Raw genomic sequence first — 17052 nt, forward strand, 5'->3', positions numbered from 1 at the left:
CAGATAAATGCTGTTCTTCTGAACTTTCTATTCATCAGAGAAACCTGAAAAAAATCTTCTCAGCTGTTCTCAAAATAATAATAATAATAATAATAATAAATGTTTTTTTGAGCAGCAAATCAAAATATTAGAATGATTTCTGAAGGATCATGTGACTTGAGTAATGATGCCAAAAATTCAGCTTTGAAATCACAGGAATAAATTGTATTTTAAAATATATTCAAATAGAAAACAGTTATTGCAAATAGTAAAAACATTTCAAAATTCTACTGTTTTTGCTGTACTTTGGATCAAATAAATGCAGGCTTGGTAAGCAGAAGAACTTCTTTAGAAAACATTAAAAATCTTACAATCCAAAAAACTTTTGACTGGTAGTGTGTTTGATATATCAGGCTTTTATGGCTCTATAACATTTTATAGGGAGAATATAAGAAATAAAACACCTCTAGCTTTATTATTCAGCCTAAAAATATAAATTATTGTGCACAATCACAAATTTCTATGACCAAAAAGTAAGATGAAATTCTAATAGGTTGTAATGTAAATCAATGATATCCTTATAACTGTACAGCAGACTACTTAGATAAAATGCCTATAAATATCAGTCATTTATCTCTAATAACATATCTAAGTAATATGATATTTAAATGATATAATAATACAAATGCTGATTCAATATGATCAAAGATCTGTAGTTTTTATTCTGGGGGCAACAATGATTAAGAGGCAGATGAATGTATCATATTTGATATTCACATTTTAACATGATTTTCTAAAACATTATGTATGGATAGACAGGTAAACCTGAGCTGCTTCTGTCCAGTAAACAAACAAAATATTACTAATAATATACATGTTATTCTTACGTTTACTTTATAAAAATCAGTAAAGAGATTTCACAGCAAAAAGATTATGCATTATGCATTATGAGGATACTAAAAGGCCTTTTACTTGCTAAAAATATGAATTATTAATCAGACGACAGGAGCATGTAGTTGAACATAAATTGTGTTCAACAGGTTTTTTAGGATGTTGATCATTTACAAGCCTTAAAAAATGTGTATCAACATTGATACAGTCGACTTTATAGGGTCAAACAAGTTTTAGCTGCCTAAAAAAAGTAAATTACTGCTACACTGAGACTTGATGAGTGCTAATTCTGGACTGTGCCAATATGTGACTTGCAGATTTTGTGACAGACAGGAAATGGAGCTCACGCTCTGCACTCACAGCTCCAATGATCTGGGTGTTTAGTTACTGTCCACATGTGAGATGAGTGGTAAAAGCACCGTTTAGTACTACAGTACATTTTCTTTCTTATTTTCATGCTAAATTAAACTTGAGAGCTAAAGATAGTTTATATATAGATGATTGTAGTGAAGTACTGTGCAGTGCAGTTGATCAGAAAAGTTATTTTAAGATTATATATTTGAACTTTAGGCTGTGATGATGATGGTTTTGGTGAGATTTTGTCAACCACAAACATTTATACAAGTGACACTGAGAGAAAAAGAAGGTCATAAAACCAAAACACACAAAAACGACTGAATGTAGGTTTAACAGAAACATGTGTGACATGAGATACTCACTGGTGACGTACGCTTCCAGAGACTTGGGCACCAGAGATTTGGCCACGCTGAGGTTCTCTGGAGAACACGTGCCGTTCTCGAGCCCAAGAGACATGCCCATCCGCTTCAGGATCTCAACGTCATCATGGATCTCAAATGTGTTGTCGAAGTTAAAGAGATATTCACACCTGTTTGGAGGAATGAGTTTGTGTTAAGTCAAAGGTACTGTTATTACAGTTGGTGCATAAATGTAAGACGGTGGCAAAGGAACTGTAACAATACACTACTATTCTAAAGTTTGGGGTCTGTAGGGCTTTTTAATAGAAAGGAATTCTGATATTCAGCAAGGACGCATTACATTAATTTTTACATTTTTATATTACAAAATATTTCTGTTACTGAAGTGTTTCTATTCAGCTTTGATCACAGAATAAAAAAAAAGATAGATAGATAGATAGAAAAAAGTAAATTATGAAATATTATTGCAATTTAAAATAACAGTTTTCTAGTTTAATATACTTTAAAATATAGTTTATTCCTGTGATGCAAAGCTGCATTTTCAGCATCATTACTCCAATCTTTAGTGTCACATGATCCTTCAGAAATCATTCTAATATGCAGCTTTATTATCAATGTTGGTATTTTGTTTTTTTTGTATTTGTTTGGAACCTGTGATACGTTTGTCAGGATTCATTGATGAATAAAAAGAACAGCATTTATTTAAAACCTAAAAAAAAAAAAAAAAAAATAAAAAAAAAAAAAAAAAAAAAAAAAAAAAAAAAAAAAAAAATCAAGAAAAAAGAAATACTGACCCCAAACTTTTCCATTTCTATTTTGAATAAATGCTGTTCTTTTTAATATTTTATTATTAAAGAATCCTGAAAAAAAGAATCACAGGTTCCAAAAAAATATTAAGCTGCACAACTGTTTCCAACATTGATAATAAATCAGCATAGACTGATTTCTGAAGGATCATGTCACACTGATACTGGAGCAATGATATAGCTTTTGACGTAGCTTTGCATCACAGAAATAAATTATATTTTAAAGTATATTAAAATAGAAAACCAATATTTTAAATTGCATTAATATTTCATAATATTACTGTTTTTTTCTGCATTTTTAATCATACAAACGCAGCCTTAATGAGCAGAAAATACTCATTTAAAAAAATAAATAAATAGTAAAAAAAAAAAAATTTTTTAATTAAATCAAATAAACACAGCCTTGGGTGAACATAAGACTTAACATAGACAAACCTACATTTTTTTGTGTGAATGATATGACCCATTTAGACTGAGCAAAAATCTGTTTACCCTGTTTATTTATCCATTTTACTAGGTTTATGTAATCAGTTGAAGATAGTCCTACAGAACAGAGAAAGCTAAAGAAACACATGAAAAAAATGGAGAAAACCGGTGGAGAGGGAGACATCGTACTTATCACTAGAGATGGAGCAGTCGATGACGGTGCGGACGTCTGTGTTGAGAATGATAAAGGGAAGCTGAATGACTGATCCTGGAGGGGGAGCTGACTGGGACGAGGCTTCGTTGGCCTGGTTCCTCTGCACCAGATTCTTAAAGGCGATCTGCTGCTCACAGAAAGACATGCACAAATCAGCACACATATACACAGAGGGTCTTCTTATTAACCTTAAATCAGTCAGTATATTGATAAATAAAAAGCTTTATGTGCTCATAGCACTAACATGCGCACACAGATGCTAACTCATTTCAGTCTCGGGATGTGTGGGGGGTTGCTCAATGACTATAACTAAGCCAATGCATTTAATTTAGCGCTTCAGAAACCCTCCCAGCTCCTGATCAATATCCCAGCACGACCAATACCTCTTCTGATCCATCCACTCATCTACGGCTTCATCACGGCGATCTGTTGCATTGCACGCCGTATCGCTAATGTTCATCTATAGTAACGTCACACATTGACACAGCAGTGATTTCCTGGGATTCTGTGTGTGGGCTTTAATGTGACAACAGGAGATGGATGGTGTTCTCATCTCACTTCAGAAAATAAAATGAATCAATATTAGTGGTTTGCTGCTTTTCTACAGCTGTCCACTGTTAATGTGTCCCTCCCCCTCTCATCTGCTATTTCACTCATCCTTTCGTGAAGCTGGTTAGCACTGATGACGATAAAAACTTGAGTTACATGTTGCTGATACGTGCTGTTGAGTGGAAAATAATAAAAATAATAATTAATAATAATAACGATTCACTAATGCATCAATGTTCTCTTTCCAGCTGAACTGACTGTTGTGCATCTGCACTCTTCCATCTTTTTGGATGTAATATCACACTTAAAGTGAAAGTGGATCAGAACAAGCACCAAAACGCACTTGCAACCAATAAGCAGAAAGGGGCGTGTCCACATGTGATGGGGGAGGTGCCTAGGTTTGCATAGCATGTTTGTGACTGTGGGGGCGTTTCTTTCACAGTACTTTCACAGACTTTTTAAGCACTTTTTTTTATTTTTCAAGGTCTTCAATCAGAGATCTCACTTATCGAACAATGTCTTCTTTTTCAAATTATAAAAAAAAGGAAATAGATAAATAAAAATATACTAATTAAAAATGGCAAAAAAAGTCAAGCACATGCAAAGTATTACTACTGAAATATTACAAAGTATACTACACTTTTACTATAGTAAAACCATTGTTAATTTGGGATTTGTATTTGTGTATAATTTCTTTTTCTTTGTTTTGTTTTTATAATTGTACTGCCTGGTTTGATATTTTCCACTGTTTAATAAAAAAAAATTCACAAAATTACTCCAAAATCCTGATCTGAAACAAATGATTCGCGAACCCACACCAAAGTCCCGGTCTGAACCAAATAATTTGTGATTCGTGCTCCGAAGTCGCAAACCTGCTCTGAAGTTCTGATTTAAATCAAACAATTCACAAACCTGCTCTGAAGTTTCGATTTAAATCGAACGATTCACAAACCTGCTCTGAAGTTTCGATTTAAATCAAATGATTTGCAAACCTGCTCCGAAGTTCTGATTTAAATCAAATGATTCACAAACCTGCTCTGAAGTTCCGAACTTAATCAAATGATTTGTGAACCTGCTATGACGTTCCAATCTACATCAATCTAAATCATTTCAGATTAGGACTTGGAGTGTGGAGTGCAAATCATTTGACTAAGATCAGAACTTCATGTAACATGAATCATTTGACTTAAATCGTGACTTGAAATATCGTATTATAAATCATTTGATTTGAATCATTCAATTTGTGAAATGATTCACAAACCCATTCTGATCTAAATATGATTTGCGATGCACGCTCCAAAGTCCCGATCCAAATCAAATGATTTGCAATACACAAAGCTCCGATCTAAATTAAATGATTCAAGATATACAATTTGAAGTCCCAATCTGAAACAAATGATTTACGCTAAACAATCCAATTGGGAGCACTTCGAAAACAGTGTAATATTTTGCGACACAATGGTTTAACTGATTCGGTGTTTTGAAAAGCTCAGTTTTACTTGTCAATAGGTTCTTTTAAAAATCATAAGCGATGTCGAAAGTTGAAAATGGGTGGCTCTTTAAATTTGATCTAGTTTTTGCTAGTGAATCGTTTGATTTAGATCAGAACTTCAGAGCACGAATCACAAATCATTTGATTCAGATTGGGACTATGGTGTTCAGGCTTTTGGAGCGATTTCGTAAATCTTTTTTTCTTACTTTTTTTTTTCTTAAACAGTAGAAAACATTAAACCATTGAGACCGTACAAATATAAAAACAAAAAGAAAAAAATATACACAAATACAAATGTTTATATGACACTGTCAGTACTACTACTTGCTTAGCTTGATTGTTTTCTGAGATTAATGAAAATAAGCTATTTTTAATTGTTATTTATTTTTTGTGTGAATTTTGCCTGAATAAATATGCGCTTGTTGACAAAATTAAATGCTTACTTAATAGATGCACTGTTTGTCAATAATTCAAACACTAGTCAAGTACCTCTTTAGGAAAAGTGCTATTTTTAATGGTTTTCCAGGCCTTAAATTTCAAAAGGTCAAATTCAAGCACTATAAGCACCTTACAAACCCGAACAAACCCTGTTTATACCACTTTTTAGTTACCGCCACTCACTTTTTTAGCACATTAACCTTATCTGAAGCAGTTCTTTATTATGAATCACTCTCAAAATCACAAATCAACATTTTGAAATGTCTAATGACTCATTCACAAACTAAATAAGTCTGAACATACTCACTGAACAGAAAACTAGAAACTAGAAATGAAGCAAAAACTACCTTAAATGTACTTATTTTGGTAGATATTTTGTTAAAAGTACTAAAATAAACAGATAAACAGAGTTAAACGTTGAAGTGCCAGAATGGCAAAGTGGAATCAGAATCATGTAATTTGTTTTCCACAGATGATTTCCATGTGTAGTTCTGTTTGGTTGTTTTTCTGCAGGTTTGTGGTGAGAGAACAGACACACACACAGAGACAAAATGCAAACAGGTGTGCTACAAACCTGTAATATTAGCTCCTCTAGCTGGGCTCTTTTCTGTCGGATTCTTTCCAAACGCTTCTGTTTCTCCAGCTGAAAGATACAGACACACCGATTAATAACAGCAAAACCGAAGTCAATATGATATCAGAGCATTAGATAGTTTGAAAGTGTATGAGCTTCTCCCCCTGCCCTTCCTCTCCATCATCATCCTCCATTCACCCTCTGTTTGTGTCTGTCAGGCCGTCACAGATGTGACACTAACAGATGGTGTCAGAGGCTCTTCAAACACACACATTGTGCCCTCATTAACACGACCACTGCTGAAAGCAAGACTGACTGATATTAAAGCATTTACTTGTGTCTCTAGAACATTCAACCACACAAATGATATGGCTCACAAAACTAACATCACCTGTGCGTTGATTGTCATCAATGAATATGTTCACATGCATTACAAAACACTGAAAACTATCAAATTAAATACATCTTGCGGCCTTGCATGCAAATCAATAAACTGACAACATACATTAGCATTTAAATGAGATTTTGAAATGAGCAGGTTTTTTCCTCCTGATACAGTCAGACCACCATAAAGGCATTTACATGCAAAGCTAAAATCTGCATGTGTCGATTAGGTTTTGCTTAAACTATGTATGACCTTTCCTTGATAAAAGCACGTTCAGTTTGCTTTTTAAGCACAGTCTGTATTTTAACTTAAATATACTTCAAGTAAACCAATATTCTGGTTAATCAAAATCTGAATAAGACAAACAGAATATGCTTGTACGAATCTGAATTCTGTAAGTTTAACCTGTCAAACATGTCTTTTGTTCATTTATTGATTTGAAATATGCTCAGTACATGTTGAACAGTAAAAATGTCTTCTGTTAGTCCGGCCTGGCCAGTAGAGAAGAGATTTGATTGAGAGATTGAAGAGATTTTGATGAGATTATCCATTTTAACTAATGGCAGTAAGATTACCAGAAGTTTTTTTCCCTCCCTAGTTATGTTTATCCAGACAGATATTTTGTGATGCAATTTGCAGCTACAAATATTTCATTAATTAAAAAAATAAATAAAAATTAATTGTGAACACTGCACTCACGTATGGTTTTGTCATTTTCTCTCACAATTATTTAGCTGTGGTCATAAATTTTCATACACTTTGTAAAATGTTAGAATTAATTCAATTATTAAATGTGCATTTCGGATATATACTTTTGAGCTTCTCAAACTTAAAACAAATGATGACATTCCATTTTTGAACTGGTTAATTTTTGTGTAAATTTGGTCATTATTTTGTCTTGTGGACTTTTTATTTAAATAGTTAACCCTAGTGAAAAATAAATATACTAAAACGTACTTAAAATACATTTATTTCATGCTATACTCAAAATACATTTACATATAATGTACTTAGTAAAAAATACCCTGCAATTGTAGTTTTAGTATACTAAACTGGTATATTTGAAGCCTGCTAAACTGGAACAACTAATTTTGCACTTAATGCACTTTAATTGTGTGAAAGTAGTGCTGGTGTCCAACTAAAGACATACTTAAGTATATTTTATTGTGCTAAAATTAACTATAAACTATCGCATATATACTTTAGGTACACTTTAAATATTTTGCATTTAAAGTCCAATATTATTTAAAGATCATACAATCCTCATCAATAGTGACATTAAAACATATTTTAGGCTTAATATTAAGAAACGTCCATTGTGCACAAGTAGTACTTCAAATAAAGTTTAATTACAATTTTTATATCAGTAAGTCTTGAGCGATATGTCAGTAAATATGTTAATAGACTTGAACTACACATTTTTTACTAGGGAACATTTAGCAGATTCTACAAAGTGCATGTAAACTTTTGAGCTGCATATCCGAATATTCTAGTTGTTTTTCTGAATAAATGCTTAGCCAGAACACACAACCAGAAGATGTTGCACATCTAAATATCCGTGGCATAAATGGGAAGGTCATCCGAGTCAGTGAATTTGTCTTTCACCTCTAAGTTGCGGCACTCTTGGGCTGAGTTTGTGGGCAGGCCGATCCAGCGGATCTCCTTCTTCTCTTTAGAGATGATGTTCATGGCCATCAACACGTTGAGCGCGTCATACACACGCCGACGGATGTTCTTCTGGTCGTACACCTGCTGCATATGCAAACACATACCCTCCATTAATGTTGACGTGTGATCATCCGCACCAAACCCTTGCGTCTATGCTAAAGCAGCTTTTAATTAGACCTTTTAGCCTTCCACCAGGGCAGAGAGATTACAACTCCAGTCCAGGAAACATCAGGTAGACTGTCAGAACTAATAGTGGAAAATATTCGCTCTCACTCCAGGTAGAAAGAGTCCTTATGCAATGATCTAAGGCCAGCGTCCAAACCCAAACTCTCATTATAAAAGAGATATTATCTGAGATCAACATTAAGTGTCTGTTCCTGGGACACAGCCAGACGAGAGCTGGACATTGTGCAGTACTACAGAAAGTGCTAAATGTTCTTCTTAAACCACAGACAAATAAATCACAGCTCATATTATCAGGAGACGCTGCGGGAGGAACCTGGAGAACTTTAACATCTTTTACCGTTCCAGCTCTGTTTTATTCTGCTGTGTAAACAGACGCCGAGTAACTGATGCTCAATAAGGTTAGGCATAAAGCTGGCTATATGCATATTTTATATCTGAAAGACAACTAAAGTCTTAGTAAATCAATAGCAAATGGTACTGTAATGTGAAATCCATTATGACTTTAAAAGCTCAGTGAATGCAGGCCGAGTTAAATGTGGGAGTTTGAGACAAATTTCATTATTTGATTCGATTTTGAGTCACAAGCCTACAGTTCGAATCAGTTTCAATCTTGATTTGATTTGATATCCATTTCTTTGGATATACAGGCAATCAGGTACAGTACATATCAATGTATTTATTTATTTTAGTGCTGGGCAAAGATTAATCGCATCCAAAATAAACGTTTTTGTGCACATAATATATGTGTGTGTACTGTGTATATTATGTATATATAAAGACACACATACAATATATAGTTTGAAAATATAATTTATATTATATATAAATATTTAAAATAGAAAAATTACATAATTTCTTACATATATACATGCATATGCATGTGTGTATATTTATATATATAATAAATATATTTATTTATTTTTTTAATGAAAAACTAAAATTCTAATGCACATACAATAAACCCTGTCAGTTGCTAAATTTCTATATTAAAGTGATTTATAAACAAACACTAAAACTGCACATAAAACAGTTTTTGTTATTATATAATAACATTATAAATTATATAATTTAGAATTTCTACTCCTATTGGTTGTTAATTATAAAATATCAACATTTGTAACTTGCTTTCATGATGGATGTCTTCAAACATTTATTAAAAACTGAAGAACCGATTATATAAAAATGTAATGAATGTAATATACTGCACATATATATCTCAAAATGCTCCCTTCTATTATTATAAAAAAATTATAATTATTATTATAATTTTCCTTATAATACAGTATATAATAACGCAATGCCTTATCACTGCTTAAAATACAATGACTTATGTTTTGTGCCTTATTCTGTGTAAGAAGCCACATCATCTCACAGAAGGATTCATTTCAAACACTCAACTGACGTTATGAAGTGAGCTTGGAGTAAAAACATATTATTAAATGTGTATTTTCACATGCTTTCATATGTAGCAGCATTTACTACACAGAGCCATAGTTAACCGAGAAGCTACGCAAGCAGCTGTCATTATCGCGAACGATTTCTTTCGATTAAATTGTCTACGATAATGAATGCGATATAGCGTAGCTTTTCAGTGAACTACGGCTGTGTGTACTAAACGCTGCTCCATCTGAAAGCACCTGCTGGAGTACTACTACTCATTACACAACCGGCTATAATGACAAAATGCGCGTGACAATTGCTTTCGATTAATTGTGCAGGTCTAGTCAAAACTGTATTTATTGTTTGATTTTTGTAATAAATTGACAGAATTTGAAAGCCGAGACTTTGTTTCATATCAAAAGTAACAAAGCACAAAGCTTATTGTGATTCCTTGGCTAGGATGTGCACTAAAAATAAAGTTTCATTAAGTTTTGTTCATGCATCAACTGAAAACAGCATAGATGGACTCTTTGGATTTAAGAATCGATATCGGTTCATCAAAATGAGAACCAATAAAAATTTTCAACTCAGCCAATACTTTTTTTTTTTTTTTTTTTTTTTTTTTTTTTTTTTTAATCCCAACAACTGTAAAAACTGGAAAGGAATCAACCTTAAATTCACATTACGGTCGTGTTATTCTGTGGCACTCACCGAGTCCGTGGGCATCAGGCTGCTGGCATGAGTAAATTCGGCAACCAGCTCATCGGCCACCTCGTTGTAAGACGTAGTGCCTTTCTTTTGAACCTTTTCGCACACCTTCATGGAGAAGTGCCTGAGGCCTTTACCGTTCTTATCTGCCCTCTTCATTCGCTTACTGCAGAGATAGAGAAAGACAAACACAGAGAGTTTGTACATTTCACTTCTGGACAATACATGTGAAGGGTAATTTTTGTTAATTAACAAGTTTTTAAAATAAAATGAAAATAGCTACATGAAGATTTGTTGCATTATGTTCATTTTTTGTGACAATTACACCCCTACCAATTCTCACTATTCAACAATTAAACTGTCAAAATGTATATATTAATATAGCCATGGATGTATTTTATTTAATTTATGCTGATCTGATTTTTAATTAAAAATGATTGCGCAGCAAAAAAATACCACTGAGAATAAGAATAATGTCACAATGCAAAAAAAAAAAAAAACATAATAATAATAAAATAGGCTTAATTTTCTTCACGTAAACTTTACCCTTTTTCCCCCCCCTCAGTTTTGGGGTGAAAAGTGAAAGAATGCAGTTTTTGCATTTATAAATATGCGTCCAACAATTCCCAGCAGGCAAAATGTGTATTCCAAACACACATCTGGGAAAAGATTCATGGCCATCATAAACATAAACTCCATTTACATTAGAGTTCTCATATACACATACACACACTCACTCTCAGGAAGTCTCATGATGGACTGTTGTAACATTGGTTTTGTGAAGCAGCAAACTGAGCTCTGTTCTCTGTAACTGTAAATAACACACTTGAGAGTAGTGTGCATTGAGTGCACACTTTTTGTCCACTAAAACCAGCACATATGCATCGTACTATTACTTTTCATCCTATATTTTAAGTTTACATCCATCGTTTACGTTTGTCATTTGTTGATTCTAGGGTGTGATCCTACATACAGAGTCACTGGGAAAGAAACAGAGCATGTCTGGGGTTGTGACATACCACTATGAGGGTAGTCTGTGTATTTGTGCTCCCAGCATGCATGCGTGTGCTCAGATTTTCATGTGTGTTTTGCATTGACTTGGTCTGTGGCCCGGGATCACGTCACTGTAGCTTCACTGCAGGATGTGTCAAGTTCAACTGACAGAGGTGGGAAAACAAGCACACACATGATGAGTGTGAGAAGACAAAACGAGTGACTCAACGTGACGTCAACTCCGCCGCATGGATACAACCACACTCATTCACTTGATCCACTCATCTCTGTCACTGCTAGGAATTCAGAATGGAGAAAGGGAAGGCGCATGTGTCACAAATACAAACTCTAAAAACACAATTTAGATTTTTTTTTAGGTGTTGGGGTTTTTTAAAGGAACACTCTGTGCTATTTTTGAAAATAGGCTCATTTTCCAACTCCCCTGCAGTTAAAGTTTGAGTTTTACCGTTTTCGAATCCATTCAGCCGATCTCCGGGTCTGGCGGTAGCACATTCAAAGATCATTAAATCCGATTAGACCGTTAGCATCTCGCTCAAAAATGACTAAAGAGTTTCAATATTTTTCCTATTTAAAACTGGACTCTTCTGTAGTTACATCGTGTCCAAAGACGGATGAAAAATGAAAAGTTGCAATTTTCTAGGTCAATATGGCTAGGAACTATACTCTCATTTCGGCGTAATAATCAAGGAACCGTGGGTGCAGGAGGCGCAATGATATTACGCAGCCGTTAACTCTGCCGGCTGCAACTCTGCATCTACACAAACTTAGTGCCGGTCACTTTCAGGCGCTATGTAATATTATTGCGCCTGCTGCACCCATGGTACGACAGCAAAGTTCCTTGATTATTACGCCGGAATGAGAGTACAGTTTCTAGCCATATCAGCCTAGAAAATCACAACTTTTCATTTTCAGTCAGTCTTAGTACACGATGTAATTACAGAAGAGTCAAGTTTTAAACAGGAAAAAAATCATCATTATATATGGTCATATTTAAAGTGAGATGCTATCGGTCTAATCAGATTCAATGATCTATGCTAAGCTAAGACCCGGAGATCGGCTGAATGGATTTGAAAATGGTAAAACTCAACTGTTTAACTCTAGGGGAGTTGGACAGTGAGCCTATTTTCAAAAAAAGTGGACTGTTCCTTTAAGGTGTTGTTAGGGTTGTTGTTAGTTAAGTGTGCATCAACTCCCTGAGTGTAAAGCCTGTCAAAGAAAATGTGTAATGTGTATAAATTGAACATTTGAGGAGGGTAAAGCTTAGTTAGCAGGCTAATGGGTTAACATATGCTAAGCTAGCAAGTACGCTGACTGGTTACCAAGCCCTAAGTAAAAAAAAAAAAAAAAAAAAAAAAGAAAAGAAACCTAAATGTTTAATTTACACTGCAAAAAGATTTTCTTAGTCTTGTTTTCTTGTACAAATATCCAAACATGCTTCTATCAAGATGCATTTACTTAAAGTCCACATGAAATCAAAATGAAAGTTTCTTGGGTTTTACTTTGAATATGTTAATCTTAAGGTTATCTATAAGCTAATGTGCCCCAAAACAGCAACAAAATTTGTGTTTACAAGATATAGATATTCAAAACTTCCAGTATCTCACTTCCGCCAATATGAATTAACGCTGCACTTTAGCTTCTCATGCACACGTTAAAGAACACAGACGCAGCCAGATAATTTCCATCATGACCAGCGCAATCTACCAAGAGCAGCACAAATTACCGCCTGCTTTAAGAAATGCTTTTTTGGGCATTAAATAATGTCGCAAAAAACAGAAATTTGATGAGCGCAAACGTTAGGTAAATCACGTTGCATGATTCATTTTAATGCTCTCCTCCCATCAATTTTGCATCTGAAAGGGAAACTCTTACAAATGCATATTCAATAAGGTCAGGCACAAAAATAACCATGTCCACATCTTTTCAGAGGTAATTCTTCACTGTGCGTCTTTAGTAAATTCTGACAGTACTATTTTAACAGCAAAACCTTTGCGCTGGCACAGGCTGTTAGTAAATCTGGCCTCAAGTCTTTTTTTTGGCAGAAAAAAAGAAAGAAATATCTGGAAAATAAGTCATTATTAAGTCATTTTGCTTCAAGTAAATGCATCTTGATTAAAGAACGTTTACTACTACTGTTTGTGCTAGAAAACAGGACAAAAATACTAAAGAAGAAAATATTTTTTTTGCAGTGTAATAACCTATTGCTTTAGTTATATACTACTAAATAAATTGCAATGAAATGGAAATAGCAACAGATTGTTTTCTTCCATATGTGGGGTTCAATAGCTGTTGGCTGGATTTTAAGATGTGGGCACTGCACTCAATTAATCTGAGTTTGTGGTTAATTGTGGAGAGACAGCGTTTAAGTGGAGTAAATTGCTGGTGAAGTCAGACATATGTGACCCTGGACTGTCATAATTTATACATCAAGTTGTCCAAATGAAGTTCTTAGCAATGCATATTACTAATCAAAAATTAAGTTTTGATATATTTATGGTAGGAAATTTACAAAATATCTTCATGGAACATGATCTTTACTTAATATCCTAATGATTTTTGGCATAAAAGAAAAATCTATCATTTTGACCCATACAATGTATTGTTGGCTATTGCTACAAATATGCATGTGCTACTTATGACTGATTTTGTAGTCCAGGGTCACATATGTTCATTCTCAAGAAGATCTTTAACATGCATTTACAAAACAGATGCAAATATTAATTCCATGTTAATTTTAAAGGGACTGTTCACCCAAAAATGAAAATGATGTCATCAATTACTCAGAACACCAGCTCCTGCGTCAGCAGCACCAGACGCATACATTGTTATTTTCGCTTTCTTTGAGCACAAAAAGTACTCAATTTAGTACACTTTAGTAAAGGGAACAATTCTCACTATTAACTAGTTACTTATTAGCACACCTATTATTAACATATTGAATTGTGACCCTTGACCACGGGTATATTTGTAGCAACAGCCAAAAATACACTGTATGGGTCATTATTATCGATTTTTCTTTTATGCCAAAAATCATTAGGATATTAGGTAGAAATCATGTTCCATGAAGATATTTTGTAAATTTCCTACTGTTAATATATCAAAACTTCATTTCTGATTAGTAATATGCATTGCTAAGAACTTCATTTGGACAACTTTAAAGGCGATTTTCATTTTGACTGTTTGCACCCTCAGATTGCAGATTTTCAAATAGTTGTATCTCAATCAAATATTGTCCTATCCTAACAATCCATTCATCAATGGAAAGCCTGTTTATTTAGCTCACAGATGATGTATAAATCTCAATTTCAAAAAGTTGACCCTAATGACTGGTTTTGTGGCCAAAGGTCAAAACTGCTAATAAAGGCAGCGGCCGAAAAAAAAAAACTCAGGTTCCCTAACAAAAACAACTAAAAGAAGTGATGGTTTGTTGAACGACTTGTTCATTTTATCTCACATGAAAAATGAACAAAAGAAGAGATGCAGTAATAATTTACGTTCCTCATAAATTACCTAGTTATAGGAACTAGGAACTATAGGAACTAGCCAGCATGATGGTTCCTAGACAACCAATTTCTTCCTCAGGCTGTTTTCCTGATTGCATTCGCACCGGCAGCAGGAACTCTGAAGCGGCCGACAGTGACGTCAGCCTGTGTGGCATTTACAAACGTCAACAACTGGTGAATGGAGGACACTGTGATCGCAGCTGTAGAGCTAATTTAGTTCCTCCAAATGTTCCTAGAACTAAATACATTCCTAGTTCCTGTGGTGTGAACTCACAATAAGCAAGTACTTCTGCCAATAATTCTAGAAAAAGGTTCCTCTGGTGCAAAATCCCCTACTCACAACTCTACTAAGACAATTTTATCACTTATAGCTGCTGAAGGGAAATACTGCAGATGCTAAACAAGGATAAATCTTTTTAGTGCAAATGTCTCAAAAGTCACTGTATGCATACATAAGAGTTTGCATCAAAACTGTATACTTTATACAGTATAGGATAAATATATAGTATAAGGTTACATAACCCTTATGTGATCGCAGGTTAGGGAACATCAACCTCCCTGTGCCGCACTTACTGGAATTACACTATTACACACGCCGCGATGCATTGTCTGATGTCATACGCATGCGTGCCGTGGGGGCTGTGGTGCGTGAAAGCGCTTGTGAGAGTTAAAACAAAGAGACGGCTCAGGGTTCGATGGTGTGCCGAGCACACAAACACGAAAGGTCCGGAGGAGAATTCATTCATTCTCTTTCCCTCGCACGCAGTATAAATAACACAACTGCACTGTGGGGTGAATTATGTAACCGGCACTCAATGAAGGAGAGAGGTGCGGAGAAACAGGAGGAACACGGGGAGAGAGGGGAGGGTGCAGAAGTGGCTGATTGGGGTTGCAGTCGTCAGGACAAATTAGTTCCAGACCCCCAGCTCACCAAAATTTGCCCCTAATTGACTGAAAGTACTGCAGTGGCGTAAGAGGGACGCTCACGCAGCTCTGTGACGGTGAAGAGCACACACACGAGCCGCTCTCGCAGGTCCTCATGTGAAACATACATGCACACACAGAGATTTCTGCTTAGCAACAGTGGCGAGATGTGATCCCCCCTGTGAAGAGTGTTTCAGCATCACAGAAATGCAGTCTCAGGACAGAAAAGAGGGAGGGGGGAGGGAAAGATGGAGGGCTGAAACGGAGGGAGGGGGAGGGAGATTCATCTGACCTTTCGCAGGAGAAGACACATCTGCCAGAATGCAGCAAAAACGAGAAGAGGCTCAGGAGAGTCACAGAAGGGTAACGATGTGTGTCTGTGCTTGTACTGTGAGCCGTTGCAAAGTAAAGGTATTTATAATTTATGGGGGCCTAAAGAGGAAATAACTATTTTAAATCAGAACACAAAATTGCATGGGTGTAGTAATTATTACATATTACATATATTAAAGTATTTTTTTCACAATGTGAAGCACAACTGTATGAATGACTGTTTTCAAACAAGTTTCATGAACACTCCCCCTCGTCTGCTACTGGTTGCATAAACAGACAGCCCCGCCCCCAACTCACACCATTGGTTGCGGCAATATGTCGGACTGGTCAGAATGTTCTGATGGCATCACAGAGCCATAATGCTCAATGTTTTCAGTTTAGCTAATTTTTTAGTTGCTAAGTCAAAAATATGAATAAAATGAGTAAAACTGTGACAATAAAGGAGGATTCATTAAAAAAAACAAACAAAAAAAACCAAAAACATGAAAATGTGATTTAGTTATTAACACTTACAAAACAATATATTAAGTAAGTGTGTTTGAGAAATCATTCAAAACAAACAACATCAACAGCTATATACATATGCACGTGGTTTGCATTTGCATCACCACAGGTAGTGATGCAAATCAAACAGTTTAGCATCGTATCTTCAGTCTGGGGAATCTTTGCATGTTTAGCCCCTCGTTATCTTCATTAAAAGTGGTGAACGACTTCTTTCACCAGCAACTGTTGCCGTCTTTGATCTTGAAATCAGATGGCGATAAAATGCAGTGTATGTCTGTTGCCTTAGATGACACGAATGTGCATATACAGTCAAACCAAAATTTATTCAGACACCTTCAACATTTCTCATATTGACACAGTTT

General features: G+C 34.9%; 1 protein-coding gene across 3 annotated transcripts in view; it reads right to left on the reverse strand.

Annotated features, from left to right (window-relative positions):
- Positions 1-17052, reverse strand: part of tfdp2 (transcription factor Dp-2) — a 62734-nt gene that overhangs the window by 2020 nt on the left and 43662 nt on the right. For all 3 annotated transcript variants that reach the window (XM_051129515.1, XM_051129517.1, XM_051129516.1), the window contains 5 exons: positions 10416-10578; positions 8076-8222; positions 6086-6154; positions 3008-3159; positions 1590-1756 (listed from right to left, as the gene is read on the reverse strand). In XM_051129515.1, the coding sequence (XP_050985472.1) occupies positions 1590-1756; positions 3008-3159; positions 6086-6154; positions 8076-8222; positions 10416-10578 (698 nt within the window). The remainder of the gene's footprint in view (positions 1-1589; positions 1757-3007; positions 3160-6085; positions 6155-8075; positions 8223-10415; positions 10579-17052) is intronic.

The sequence above is a fragment of the Labeo rohita genome, chromosome 15 (assembly GCF_022985175.1).
Source record: "Labeo rohita strain BAU-BD-2019 chromosome 15, IGBB_LRoh.1.0, whole genome shotgun sequence".
Taxonomy (NCBI): domain Eukaryota; kingdom Metazoa; phylum Chordata; class Actinopteri; order Cypriniformes; family Cyprinidae; genus Labeo; species Labeo rohita.